Source organism: Canis lupus, chromosome X (assembly GCF_011100685.1).
Source record: "Canis lupus familiaris isolate Mischka breed German Shepherd chromosome X, alternate assembly UU_Cfam_GSD_1.0, whole genome shotgun sequence".
NCBI lineage: Eukaryota > Metazoa > Chordata > Mammalia > Carnivora > Canidae > Canis > Canis lupus.
This window is the reverse complement of record NC_049260.1, coordinates 105,336,636-105,352,049: the sequence shown is the minus strand read 5'-3', so window position 1 is coordinate 105,352,049 and position 15,414 is coordinate 105,336,636. Positions and strand designations below refer to the sequence as shown.

Below are 15,414 nucleotides of genomic sequence, written 5' to 3'. Positions count from 1 at the left end.
AGAAGATTTATAATAAGCCTTACCTCTTTATCTGTGAATAGGGTCTCTGCTTCAGGCATCAGTAGGTGCAAAGAAAGACATGATGAAGTTGCTGGTATCATCAGGAGGGAGATGGTGTTTAAACAGCATTATATGAACATAAAAGAGAAGGCTAGTAAGCTGATTGGCACAAGATATATAAATAAAGAATACTGCTTTGCATTTCTTTAATATAGCCCCAAAGGCAATTGGTTTTTGATGCTTGGTGATCTGTGTATTCTCTCATCTTCAAAGTTAAATAAGCTGAATATGTTAGGCTATCATTTCAGAAGAAATGCAATCAAATGTTCTCTTCAACTTTACTACAAAATATTTTCCTTTTCGTGGGGTGCCTGCCTGGCTCAGTCGGTGGAGCACCTGACTCTTGATCTTGGGGTCATGAGTTCGAGCCCCATGTTGAGTGTAGGGATTATTTAAAAAACATTTTCCTTTATAGGATGACTTTTAATTGTGAAAGTCAGAACTAGATTTCCTGATCTCCTCTGCTACCACATATCTTTTTCAAAGCATGTCCTTAATATTGGCAGATACATTATATCATGGAAGGGAATGCCTAACAAAACCAGAGCAGTATCTTCTGAAGTTGTGGAATTTTCAGTTATAAATAATAAAAATGTCTGCTGTATCCATCACAATGTAATTGAGAAGCTCAAGTAGGCTGAATGATAAGAAACTGCTTTGTATGGTGCTATGCAAAAATATGGTAGTATTAATTATTTATTGCATGTCATAATTTGGGATTAGAAATATGAAGTGAGGGGTGCCCAGGTGGCTCAGTCAGTTGAGCATCTGACTCTTGATTTTGGCTCAGGTCATGATCTCGAGGCCCTGGGATTGAGCCCTGTGGCAGGCTCCCTGCTCGGCAGGGAGTCTGCTTCTCCTTCTCCCTCTCCCTCTGCTGTTCCCCCATCCCTCCGCCCCCTGCTCTCTCTCTGTCTCAAATGCATAAATAAATAAAATCTTTTTTTAAAAAAAAAGAAATATGGGGATGCCTGGATGGCTCAGCGGTTGAGCATCTGCCTTTGGCTCAGAGTGTGATCCCGGGATCTGGGATAGAGTCCCACATCAGGCTCCCTGCGGGGGGCCTGCTTCTCCCTCTGCCTATGTCTCTGACTCTGTGTCTCTCTCTCTCTATGTGTGTGTCTCTCATGAATAAATAAAATCTTTAAAAAAAATAAGTGATTAAATTCTGAGAAATGATCCTTATTAGCTATTCATGCAAATGTGCAAAGATTGGTATACAAGAATGTTCCTTGTAGCATTGTTTATATTAACTAATTATTAGGAATAATTCAATTGTTCATCAAGGATTCGCTAAATAAATTATGATATAGCCAGCCATACAGAAGAATAAGGACAAGACAGTTATTTATCTTCCAATGTGGAAATATGTCTAAGCTATACATTAAGTGATAAAACATTGCAAATCAGCATGAATAGTATGCTTCCAATTTGGGTTAAAATTATGTGTTAGTACAAGTGTGCAGAAACCCCTGGAAGAATATATATCAAACTGTCAGCCATGCTTCTCTCTTGAAAGGATAGAATGATGGGAGAACTTTTACTTTATGCTTTATTTCTGTACTGTTTAAATTGTTTACAATGACCATTATTATTTTTGTAATTAAAAATGCAAATAAAAGAAATATGAATTTGCCCTTAACCCGACTATCCTATTTTAACGGGGGTGGGGGGATGGGGAGAAAAGTGCATAAGGTGAGGGCAAGTTTATATTTCACATGGCTTGGAATGCCTCCTGAAAAGAAACCCAACTCTAAGGCCTACAGGAAATGGTGGGAGGAGGAAGTGGAGGAGAAGGAAGAGGTCAAGAACATGCAAGCATCTTTCTTTTTTCCAGTGAGTAGAAAGCACACTCAGAGTTAAGTTCCCTTTTGCATAGACCCCTAAGACCCCGGACCTCCCTTAATGTAGCTCTCATCACTCTGAGTTGCCATCAGCTCTTACTCTTCTAGATGCCACACTAGATCCATCCAGAACACAGCAAGGGAGGAGACTTTGTCTCTCTTGGTCATTGTTGTATCCCCAACTCTTTGGGGAAAAAAAAAAAAAGATGTTGAATGTTCTCGATTGCAAATAGACTCTATCTAGAGTAGTTTAGTTTCACACCATTGGACCATCCTGTAGTTTTAAAGGCTGAAGAGAGCTTGGGGTCTGCTTGACCATTGGTGCCAAGTACAGTCAGTCAGCTTTTGTTTTGCTTGGGACCCTCCTGTGACAAACATTTTCCTTACCTTCCCCTTTCCAGATACAGCCAGAAGGCAGCGAGGAATGGCATGAAAAATCAGTTCAACCTCCATGAGCTGAAAATGAAGGGCCCTGAGCCAGTGGTCAGTCAGATTATTGACAAACTGAAGCACATTAACCAGGTAAGTGGTATATCAAATAAAAATGGAAATGGGGGAAAAATGAGGGAAGGACAATGTCTACTGTTCTAGTTGTGGTCTCAGGCTCATGGAGAGGCAGCCATTCTTCATTTTCTTCAAAGATTTTGTCTATTGGGGCGCCTGGGAGGCTCAGTTAGGTAAGTGTCTGACTCGTGATTTCTGCTCAGGTCATGATCTCAGGGTTGTGCGATCAAGTCCTGAGTCAGGCTCCATTCTTGGCAGGAGTCTGCTGGAGAGTTTCTCTATCCTCCCTCTCTCTGTCCCTCCCCACACTCATGCTGTATGTGTGTGTGTGTGTGTGTGTGTGTCTAAAATAAATAAATAAATATTTAAAAAAATATTCTCTTTGTTAAAAAGGACTTCTGACCCTTGTTTTCCACCTCATTTTTATTTTGTTGTTTTTGTTTTGTTGTGTTTTTTTGTTTTGTTTTTTTAGTAATCTCTACAACCAACATGAGGCTTAAACCCATGACTCTGAGATCAAGAGTTGCACACTTTTCTGACTGAGGCAACCAGGCACCCCTTCGCCCAACTTTTAAATTATAAAAATAATATTGTAATATTAAAGCTTGGAAAATAGAGGGGAAAATATTTCTCACAATCCCACTACTCTAGCTGTTTTCATTTTTAGCTGTTCTTTTCTAATATTTGTCCAAAAAACCACATTCACACAGACTTGTTACATAATTGGAATTACACAAGTGATTTATAACTCTTAAAATTAACACTATATTGGAAACACTTTTTCATATTGTCACAAATCTTCATATTAATCATTTTTATGGCTAAGATTTCTTTAAGCATTCATCATAATTAATCAGCTTGCTTTTGCTGGACACTCAGATTGTTTCAGATTTTTTTTACTATCATAAATAAAGCTACCTCTTCATGCATGATGCCTTTGCCTGATCTTAGATCACTTTCTTAAGATATTGGTATTAGCAGGTTAAAGGATATGAGTGTTTTAATGCATGCTTCCAAATTGCTTTCCAATGGGGACATGTATCAGCTTTCACTGCCACCAAGAAGATACTAGAAGACCAACTTCACTGCACCCTTGCCAACTTCTGACTCACTGCCATGCACAAAGACACCCACAGATTCCCTTGACCTGTACACAGAGTTTTTCCTCTCATGAGAAGTTTAGTAACTAAGACACAAATAGAAGTTAGTTGTACCATCTGCTTGTGATTGCTTTGTGGCCACAATAAAAAAAATGCCACCAAAAGTGCCACTGTATACCACAGTGACAGTGTTCCTGCTCCATGATCCATGGGTGGGAGGGCCCTGGCAACACTGACTTCTATTTGTAGCTTAGAAAGAACTTAACGCAACTAAAATCCTTATGCAAGGGCAGAGGTTTCTGGATGAAGACATTGGCATGGTTTTATTTTTTAATAGGAAGGTTAGCAGTGACATTTTTGTGGTTCTTAGAAAATGTTTGGAAGAGCTTTCTGATAGTGGTGTATTTCACTGCAAATGGCTTTGTGAAAATATTTACAACGCACTTGGGTGTGACTCCTCCAGTGCCTAATAAAGTGCTCTGCAATCAAGGAGCACTTAATAAATAGTTGTTAGTGCTGCCGAGCACGTGATAATGGTGGTATTTGCCTCAAAGGTCCTTCTTTCCGTGAACTCCCAACCTCATGAGGCTCTACAAACCCTGGGTAGATATAGTATGATTACTTCAAAATGCATCTCTGAAGGGTTCAGAACATGATGTAAACCACTTAATGACTGAACTGAGGGCATGATATGCTTCACCTGTGGACAAAAGCAGCCTGTTGTCCTCTGAATGATTTCTAAATTATCTCTAACCAAATCTATGGGGTGGGGGCTCTGCTCAACTGGTTAGACACCACACCCTCCCTCTCCTCCCTGCCTCCCCCCCCCCCCACACACACACACACTAGTGAGGTCAAACCCTCAAGCTCCATCCACATGCCCCATCCTAAAAGAAGAGGAGTGTCAAAAGATCTCTTTGATCAATGGATCTGAAAGAACACCTACTGTGTGCTCAGCCAGGGGCCAGGGACTTTGGGAGCCACAAGAAGTCTAACCCTCTGTCTTCATAGCTTCCTTGGAGGGGAAGCACAAGCATAGAATGTACTTTAAGATAGAAGGCAGCCTGTGATGAAGAGCCAGAGAAAAGTTGCTGCTCATCAGTTTTGGCTGGGTTGTGTAGGCCTCAGGTGGGCCAGGTGATGGGAAGAAGGATGGCAGAGGGGGCAAGTGCTAAGAGCTGCCAAAAACAATGAGTAGGTAAACACAAAGCAAGGGAGTAGCAGTCCTAAAGAGAAGTCAAAGGCCTTTGGATGGACCCCCACTGGGGAAAAGGAATGCTGTATCAGATGTGGGCTTCTAGGTGATCCAGTGGTCACTAAAAATACAGCCTTTTAGCAAGAATGTTGAGTGTTTGATATTAATAACATGGGAGACCATGTGGGACAGTGGGAAGAACATGGGCTTTGGATCCAGATGGATCTGAATTCTGCTGCAGCTTTCACTAGGTATATAACTTTAAGCAAGTCATTGGATCTGACCTTTAGTTTTCTTGTCTGTACTATAGAGACATATCAAAATCCCTCTTACAAAGTTCCTGTGAGAACTAGAAATTTTATCTAGGCCCCCATTATAGAAAGCTTACATATAATTACATATACAACGTACTTTAGTTATTCTGTATTTTTATATACATACATACACCAATATATATAATTGTGTATGCCCAACAGACAATAAATGGCAGTTAAGATGATTATAATTCAGGATTCCCTCAGTAGGCAGAACTTGAATTTGAAAGGGAGCATTATTCCAGTACTTTCTGCCAGTCTGTCGAATCTGCTCCCCCAATCTTGTGTGGTTGTAGATCCCTTTGATGTGTCTCTTCTTTGCTCTCCCATATTGTTTCCTTCCTCTGACTTCCACTCGCAAAAGCTGAAACTGCTTCATAGGTAGGGAGGTATATATTATGAGAGTTGAAAAAGGGACCATTACAATTTCTTTCTCCCACCTCTGCCGTGAAATGTGTATGTGAACATTTTTGGTTCCCTTACAAATACCATTGAGCAACCAATTAATTCTCATTGATAGACCAGTTTTACCTGTTTACGTAGAGCTGTTAAAATTGCTTGGGCTCGAAACACCCACATTGACTTCTTTTTCTCATCTGTCTTGCTTTACATGGCCAAAACACATTTTTTTTCCTCAGACCTTCAATAAAATTCTTACTTTGGCTGTGATTCAATCGGAAAGTGAGACATTTTAAGAAAGTCAAAGAAGAATGTTACAGTGATGATAATGATGGTGAAGAAGAAGATGATGATGTGTCATATTTGTATAGCACTTAACCATATTTCAAATCGATTTCATGTTCTAAAAGTCTCACTGGTTATATTGGAAAAATATTCAACCGGAAAACGGTGTGAGATATAGCACTGTCGCAGAATCATTCTTTTTAAGAACTCATCATTACCTTTGGACGTTATTTAGCCCTTACTGACCCCTGCAGGGTAAGGGATAAAAAAAAATGGCTGTCCCTTTTTTTATAACCAGGGAAACTGAGGCAGAAAGCCATTGAATGCTGAGTGGGCATGTTGCCAAAACATCCAGTGAGTTCACTTGAAAAATTCAATCAATCATCCAGATGTTGTTTCCTGTATGCTGCCAAACATCTGGATTCACTGAATGCCTGACTAAATTGACCTAAAGTTTTAGGGATTGGAGAGAGGTGGTGGGGGGAGGTGGGAGGATGGGGGTTGGCAGTGGAGAGAATCAAGTTAACTTGCCCAAGCTCGCGTGTGAGTGAGTGGCGCATCCAGGAGTGTAATGCCACTTTCCTGGGCCCCTTGCTTGGGGCTGTAGCTACTAAGCTGCAGTAGGATGCTCCAACATACACATCTGTAAATGCAGAGCTACTGGCTTCTCTCTGTCTCTGCGTGTATGGCCACGTGTGTCCGTCCCAATGGACCAAAGCTGGAGCCGTTTATGAGCACTTCCCAAAATAACTCTTCACTTTCTTCTGTGGAACTTCTCAGCTGCCTCCTTCCAGGTTGTCGTGGATCGCACTGGAAACGATATCCTCACCAAGGGACTAAAGTAACATTATTTCCATATTGCCGGTCCCGTGGTGTAACCTTGAGGGTATGGGTTCAGGGTCAGGCCCGGGGCCCCTTTCCTGGGAAGGCCTGCAGGTGTGGAACAGCCTCCCCTCCTCCTTCCAAGCCAGAGTTCATGTGTAACATTCCCACGATTGGAAATGAGGACCTTTTTACTTCCTTTTCAGTTTCTAATTTGTGTGAGGATTTATTGTCGGGTGTTCACAGAGCAACTGAATTCCCCTAAGCCCTCAGCATCAGTTCTGAAATTTGCTAGGCCATATTGCTTTAAAAAAAAAAACCCATGTTTTTTGTTTTGTTTTGTTTTTGTTAAGTGTTCTGCTCTGAGGCTCCTGCATGGAGAGAAGACCCCCCAGATACCAAGAATGATGACAATCCATTCTTACCCAGATGATACTCTGGGCCATTTGCCCTCTAACCCAGCTCCACTAGTGACATTTTCTCTATCTTCAAGACTAGCTAGCTGTGTTGTTAGTGCAGATTTGGCGATCCCTAAACTGCTGTCTGTTATCCTTCCCCAGGAAAGTCTCGAGGCTTATGATTTTTCCCCAATTTCAGTTCCGGTTCAAATGAGATTCCAAGAATGTTTTTCTTGCCTGTTGTAAACAGCTGAAAGCCCGAGCAGTCAATACCTGCCCATTCGGTGTCAGGGCTTTTCACTCAGAGTCGGATAAAGTCTCATCTGTTCAGGGTGGTTGAAATGTCCTGCTGAATGGTGGGGGAGTGGACTAGGTGGCCTCTTAAGATTCCTTCCAGCTGTGTGATTCCGTGATTTGTGGCTCAAGGTCAGCCTTTAACCCAGCACCCTCTTGTGAACAAGTCTTGTGACTTTATTCTCTGCTCTGCCACTCTTTTTAAAACACCCTGTTCCCAGGTCACCTCTTTCTACTTTGTAGCCTCTCATCTTTTCAGAGTTTGTTCCCTTCCCACCAGTCTTCCAGCCTGTGCAGATGGAACTTCAACTTGCCCTTCCCCACCCCACCCCCAAATCTTCTGTCCTCCTGCCTTGTTCCCAGTAGGCTATGAAAACATTAAATGATAAAAACACTTTTACATTTATCACTCTTAAACTTTCCCTCCTCCGAGGCCAGTTAGGTGACCTGGCTTCAGATCGTGTTAGCCACGTGACTCCATGTGAATGATATTAATTCTGCCAAATAATTGCATAGCTCAATTCTCTTTGTGGAGGTCTTTCGTGTACATTAGATAAGCTGATATTCACCATGGTTCTAAGAAGCAGCCATCTATTACTTCTGTTTACCAGATGAAAAAACTGAGGACACCAGAAGGCCAAGTGACCTACAGATGGTGAGTGGTGGGCCTGGACCTAGGATCCAGGGTCACTGATCTCAGACTGCATCTTTCCTTCCACTTCTTTACAGCCACGGCCCACCTTGCTCTGGTTAGCAAGATCTAGATATAAAAGATATGCAGAAGTACAAGGAGCAAAAACTGCTTAATTTGTCTGACAACTTCCAAGTCCCTAATATAGTCATTTCTATGGTTGAAGTTCTGAAATCATCAGCAAAGAAAGAATAAGTGCATTGTTTACTAAACATCAATTAGAAAATTCTTAGAAAACCAGCCACCATGCCATACAGTGTAGACACTGAAACACTTTGTGATATGGCTTTGAGTCATAAACAGTGGACAAACTTTCTATTAGCTCTCTCAAGTTCATAAAATGATGACAGATGGTCAAAGAAAAATTCAAAATGTAAAGCAGCCAGTGGGGTATCTCCATTTCCATCCCCTTCCATAAACACCTGAAAGTATTTGTAAGATGCCTGACAGATGACTCCGGTATCATGAAAAGACACTGGCTTTTGAAATAAAAAGTTAAAATTTTTAATAAGTTAATTAGTAAAGTTGTTAAGTGTCAGAGAAGTTCCCAGGACATTCCTTAGCATGTGGTTTAAAAGCAAAATCTGGAAGTGAATCTCAGGCATGATAGAAAACACTCTGAAGAACTTTTTTCAGAGTCTTCCCACAATAAAACCTCTTCTGATGGTTGCTAGAAAAGCCAACATTGATCTAAAATTTCAAAATAAAAGGAGAGACCTTTTGAGAGGCAAATTTAAATAAAAGGCCCTTCCAAATGGAATTATGTCCCAGTGTCTGTCACACTTCCTCACATACAAATAGTGTGGCAGAACTTTAGGAATGGCCGTTTCCATCTGGAACTGGAATGTGTGTATGTGTGTGTGTGTGTGTGTGTGTGTGTGTGTGTGTGAAAGACAGAGTATCTACAATGGCATGTTAACAAGAGCCAAAGAATGACTTCTGAGTTACAAAAGGACAATGTGAGTTGGTCTTTAAATACCAGACCTAGACTCTGTGGAGCTAAACATTATTTCATGAAGTAAAAGGGAATTAGCCTATGCATTCCAAAACACATTTATCATTAAAAAATCTTCTGTCATTTAAAAAAAATCTTCTGTCATTTTGCTTAATAGCCTGAAAAATGATTACAATGTCTAGTGGCTTTGGGGAGCATGTGTTTTTGATATCTTAATTACTATGTACAGTTTAATAACACTGCACCAAGAATTCCCCAGTATTTCATATTAAATTTCTTGAAAATGAACTATTTGCTATATTTAGAATATACAGGATTAAAGGTACTTAAATTAGGTCATGTATTTTAGTCCTTGCATATGAAATGAAATTACTCAAAAACGGAAGATGAGTCAGGAGTGGCGGGCCAAAATGTTATTGGTAGCAGTGTTGTGGTAATCTCGACTTAGTAATGAAAGGAAATACAGTATCTTTTTTCACTGCAGTATTGTATTCTTATGAGTGTTGTAGTTAGAAGTGTTGGACGTGACAGGGGTGCCTGGGTGGCTTCGTTGGTTGAGTGTCTGACTCTGGGTTTCAGCCCAGGTCATGATCTCAAGGTCCCGGGATCAAGCCTCATGTCCGGTTCCACACTTAGCATGGAGTCTGCTTGTGCCTCTCTCTCCATCCTCCCTGTTCTCACTCCCTCTCTCTCAAATAAGTAAATAAAATTCTCTAAAAATAGGAGGCACCAGGGTGGCTCAGTCAGTTAAGCATCTGACTTCAGCTCAGGTCATGATTTTGGGGTCCTGGGATCAAACCCCCAGGCAGGCTCTGTGCTCACCAGGGAGTCTGCCTGTCCCTCTGTCCCTCCCCCCACTCCTGCTTGCTGTCTCTCTCTCTCTTAAATAAATACATACATTTTTTTAAAAAAAGAAGCATTGGACATATCAGCTATGGAAAGATGAGCCCTACATATGACAAGAAAATTCTATCAAACTATAAAGGTGACCAGATTTACAAAGTTAGAGATATATTTCCAAAATATCCTCGAAATCCATTAGGTCTAATATTCTATGCACATTTACCTACTGGTCAAATGCAGCACATTTTTTTTAAAGATTTGTTTATTTATTAGAGAGAGACAGAGACAGAGCATGAGCATGAGCAGGGGGAGGGGCAGAGGGAGAAGGAGAAGCCGACTCCCTGCTGAGTAGGGAGCCTGTTGTTTTGTTGGCTCGAACCCAGAACCCTGAGATCATGACCTGAGCCGAAGGCAGACCCTTAACAGACTGAGCCACCCAGGCATCACTGCAACATATTTTTAAAAATAAATAGTTACAAATGGTTGCTCTCTACCAGATAAACCTTCACTATATGCAATGTATCAGTAAATGTAGGTTCAAATACTATTGGAGAAATTCAGAGGTAACTTTTTACCTAGATAGATTTATGAATATGTATCTTGCCCCTGGACTGTCAGCTTCTTAATTCTGAGATCATGCTTATAATTCCATTTCCTATGACACCTAACATAGTATCATGTATAGACACTGAATATATACAATGTTTTGTTGATCAATTTATTCAAAGGACTCAACATTTCCTGCTCATTTCTGATTTAGATTCAGTTTAAGGCACTCCTCATATTTGCTATGAAACCAGTTTTTATGTTAAAGGGCAGGGTTACATAAGTGGAGGATTGTAGTTAGCAGGGGCCTGTAGGTCCTAGGGTCCAATGCTCTGATTTTACAGCTGAAGAAATTAAAGCCAGGAGAGAGACATGACGTGTCCAGAGTCATACTGCCAGAAAAATGGCAAAACTGAGACTGGGAAATGAACACATTAGTATTTTGCAGTGCCATCACTCTGCTTCCAAAGTCTCCCGTGTCACGCCAAACGTGCTGGCAAACGTACAGGCACATGTTCCTCTACAGTACTCCTGATCATGGCAGAAGCCCATACTTAAGCAGTTCATCTTTGGAACCAAAAGCAGAACAGCATGAGACATGAACTTGCTAATTATTTATCTCTGGCTATGGATATTAACCAGTGTTTTGGTATACCTTGGGGCCATTACCTCCCTGAAGCCATGGAGCAGTTGTTGACTGAATGTCATGGAGGGGGGTGACATTCCGTGACACCAGACAACAGACACTGTGACAACAGACACCCCCACTGTTTGGGGTGGGGGTGTCTGTTTGGATCACTGAACCTAGAGCAGTCTGAGTCAGCAGGACCTGTTGCTCGTGGCCTTATACCCACTCACCTACCCACCCACACCCCCGAGTCTGCCTCGGGCTCCGACCACGTTCAAGGCCAGTCATCCTTTCCCTCTCGTGCTCTGGATCTCAGCTCCTCCACCTTCCTGGGCACCCTGTAATAGTTTATCTTAGTGCCTCCTCCCTCCTTCCAGAATGGCTAAATTAGCATTAGATTAGTCAGTGGGCTTCTGTGCCAGTTAGCTCAGGCAGTGTATTCAGATGTGTTCCACAGGGAGTAGAGATGTGGGAGACGTGCTGTGGGGGTTGTTCTGAGTCCCCCATTCCTATTTTAACCAGAGCAGATCCATTTTTAAAATCTGCTTTACATATCCGTCTTCTGAGTAAGATTTCCCTTAAACAAAGGGTTCCTACTGCTAACACAATAAAAATCTCAGGGGTGCCCTTGAAGCTGACATTTAGATTTAATCCCATATGAACCATTTTTTCATTGAGTATTCATGCAACAGATCTACTAAGTATCTACAACAAGCAAGGCAGTCACAGTCCCCGTTAGCCACCTCCTAAAACAAACTGCGGGTTAAAATGGGGACCACAGGGGAGAGTGTGAATGACTTGGTGAAGACCAACACATCTCAGTTTTCCTTGCCCATGCCATTAGGATTCTGACAAAATCCAATGGGAATAAGACTAGCTTGTCTATACACATCAGAGACTTTTGCCCCTGGATGGCAGTCCTTTGTTAATTGGTTCCACCAAACGTTTGGCCTCAGTCCTGTGTGTGGCTGTGGTTATTTGAGACTTGATCCTGTGCTGTAAATGTATTTGACACATAACCTGGAATGTTCCATATTCTTTGTGGGCTCAGGGCCAGTGCTTAGTAAAATGTAAAATCATAATAAGGGGGGGACGGTCAAATCTGTATCCCTAACTGTATGCTTATCTTAGATGGCAACTACAGTGATTTTGCATAGCAACTTTTAAGTGGAGATTTCTAATTAATGTCAAATAAAAATTGCATTATTATTAATATGCACTGGAACTTATCAGATAGTTTCCTAATAGGGTTAAAGTATAATCTTACTTGTTTAATTAGTTGATCTGGGTATTATTTCCTTCATAGTCCATATTCTGCTAGGACATCACTTTTCACAGTAAAATCTTTTCTGTATTTTGTATTATGGGCAAGCAGTTGACAAGACCAAAAAAAGCTAAGAGAATTACTATTGTAGTGTGTCCTACATAATGAGGCCCAAGTTCACATCATTTATATCCCAGGGCACTGAGGAGTCTTCTGGTTATTATCATGGTATCACTGTTAGCAAATTTTGAGTCATCACAATAAACAGAAGAGGAGCCAAAAGACTGGAGAGAGACCTGATTTTTTAACCTTACCTTTAACAAGAGGGAGAGGAGCATCTGGGTGGCTCAGTCTGTTAAGGGTCTGACTCTTGATTTCAGCTCAGGATCATGAGATCGAGCCCTGCGTCAGGCTCCATGCCATAGAACCTGCTTAAGATTTTTTCTGTCTCCCGTTCCCTCTGCCCCTCCTCTGTACTTGCTCGCTCTCTCCCTCTTTCTCTCATTCTCTTAAAAAAAGGGAGGGTGGATATTGAATTGTGAAAACCACAAATTAGGGAGCCTGGTATCACATCTTAGCAAAATTCTAGACTAGATTCTTGGCGAGCATGAGCTTTTAGAAGCCACTGTGATGATTCCTAGGAGCCACTGCGGGTTCACTCAAAACAAATCAAGCCATTTCCCCTTCTGTGTGTGTACATGTGTCTAATTTTACTAGATCAGGGAATGACACAGACATGGCATACCCACGTTTCAGCAAGGTGTTTGACCGAGATTCCTAGGATCCTTTTTAAACAGCTGACAAGTAATGTTGGCTAAGTAATCATATAGTTCGGTAAATGTATAGCTAATTAGCCATCATTTCTGAAGAATATTTTCTTAACATAGCACTGTCAGCTTGGAAAGAGGATTTTAGTTGTTGGCTTTGTACTTGGCACATATTGCCTAAAGTTTTACCAGTGACTTAACTGAAGACAGAGAAGAGATAATTTTAATATCTAGTAATGGCATGAAGCTACGTGGGGTTAGCTAATACACAGATAGCACAATCAGGATCCAGAAATATCTCAGTGGGCTGGAATGGCAGAGAAAGCTAGCAAAGTGAAATGTAATGAGGATAAATGCAAACAAAGTATTACATATAGATTCAGAAACGTGACCACATAAGCACAATGGGGGAAACCCAGCTTAGTAGACATCTGTGTTTTTAATTATGGTGGAAATAGCAATAAGGAGCAATGAAACCTTCACTGGCCCACAGAATATATCTCTCAAATATAGTGATCACTTAGCAGCTCTTTTGGCGTTGTGGCCATTATTGGTGGGGCGAAGGGGGACATATATGTACGTGTGTGTTGGGGCAGGTGATGGAGGGGCATGAAAGTGAGTGGCTGGTAAAATAGTCTCTATTCTGCTTAAAGATTCAAAGACTGTTTTGGGATTATAGTGTCCACTGCTCCACCTGAGTTTTTGTTAAACCAGTACTACCTGCTTTAGTTAAATCTTATTGGTGTGTGATTTAGAGTCATGGTGAAAAACTTGGGAGCCATGGCACTGTGTCATCTAGTTTGGGGAAAATACAAAGACCTTAGAACCAAAGATAGATCTCCATTCACATCTCAAGTATGTTACTTTGTGGTTGCCTAGATTTAGGCCAAATTATTTAACTTCCTGGTACTCAACATTCCTAATCTGTGAAATGGGTATACTGTGATCTATCTTGAAGGGTCGGGGTACAAGAGTTAGAGATAGTAGCACTCAATACGTCGTAGCTACTCTTTTTCTTTGTATTATGATAGTATGAAGACTTACCATAAAGGATAGTCCATAAAGGGAGTGAGTTTTTGTGTGATTCTCTGTGCCTCAGTTTATCAGTTTCTGGAATGGAAATACTACAACTTTTCTAGTTTAGATTGTTACTTAAATGATTTAAAGTTCTAAATATAATAATCTAAATCCTAAAGATTCTTGGAAAAATGTATCTAGCCAACCTTCGACAGATTTTTGAACTATTTAAAGTTTAGTTTGGCTCAAAGTAACTGAATGGAAAATGAAGATGATAAATTTTTTAAATATATATATATATATGAGAAGGAATGTGTGTTTAAATCAAGTTCTTCAGATTTTCCCATGTTTGAACTCTGCCCTAAAGTGGAGGACCTATAAATAGGCAGTCTGCCCTTAGAGTACAGCTCAGAGATCTTACCACATGATCCAGAAGTCCCATTTTATCTTCAGCCCCACTGGGACCTTTCATGGAAGGATGGTATCAAGTGAAGATACTTCAGAGCTATAAAGTCAGGGCAAGTTAATCTGCATTCCTTTTGCATTTTGCTCTCTGGTTGAAGATGGTGAGAGGTTCCTATATTTAAAACCCGGCTGACATGATATCCTTATTGGCAGATGTCTCACAGGAGGTATTTAGAATGATTTTGAGCGGCATATAATATGTTCGTGAATGTGTGTGTATTTCACATGCCGACAGAGCAGAAAGAATTCACAGGGCTTGGGACTACTGAGCTTTCTTGAGGCACCATCACTTTCAGCTGTTGGGGTGATATCACAGATGCCAGGAACACTGCCTAGGCCCCAATTCCCAAAGCTCTGTTTTGCCGCTGCAGAGCCTAAGGCAGATAAGACCCAGTCCATGGGCTCTACCATCAAAGAACTTTGGAATTTGTTAGCCACAGGCTGAGACCAGCAACCACTTATTGTCTGGGCAAAAGGAAAGTTGCCCCCTGCTGCCTGAGCCTTTGTCCCTGCCTGGGATACCATGGAAAATGGGGAAGGAATCCAGACTCATTAATGAGCTAATACAAAAGATGAAGCCAAGCTAGAGGCAGTCCGTTATAGCTGCATATGGATTCTTGAAGGCAGTTTGAAGGATCTCCAATCAGAACGCAGTGGCACTGTAGCCTCTTGTTTGCCAGACCCAAATAGAGGATGAGAGTATCCCTGTGGGGAGCAATTTCCATATTGCTGATTTCTTTTTTAGGGAGTACCTTTCCTTGAGCTATTATGTAGCCAATTGGTTGATCAATAAATGCCATCTGAGGGATGCCTGGGTGGCTTGGCAGTTGGGCATCTGCCTTTGGCTCTGGGCCTGATCCCGGGGTCCAGGATGGAGTCCCATATCAGGCTCCTGTGGTGAACCTGCTTCTCTCTCTGCCAGTGTCTCTGCCTCTCTCTCTCTGTCTCTCATGAATGAATGAATAAAATCTTTAAAATAAATAAATAAATACAATCTGATAACCCATGGTACAAATTATTAAA

The 15,414-nt window shown here is 41.3% G+C and overlaps 1 protein-coding gene across 1 annotated transcript in view; it reads left to right on the top strand.

Annotated features, from left to right (window-relative positions):
* GPC3 (glypican 3) overlaps positions 1–15,414 on the top strand; it is a 440,745-nt gene that overhangs the window by 323,069 nt on the left and 102,262 nt on the right. The window contains exon 6 of the mRNA XM_038586609.1: positions 2,306–2,426. Within this exon, the coding sequence (XP_038442537.1) occupies positions 2,306–2,426 (121 nt within the window). The remainder of the gene's footprint in view (positions 1–2,305; positions 2,427–15,414) is intronic.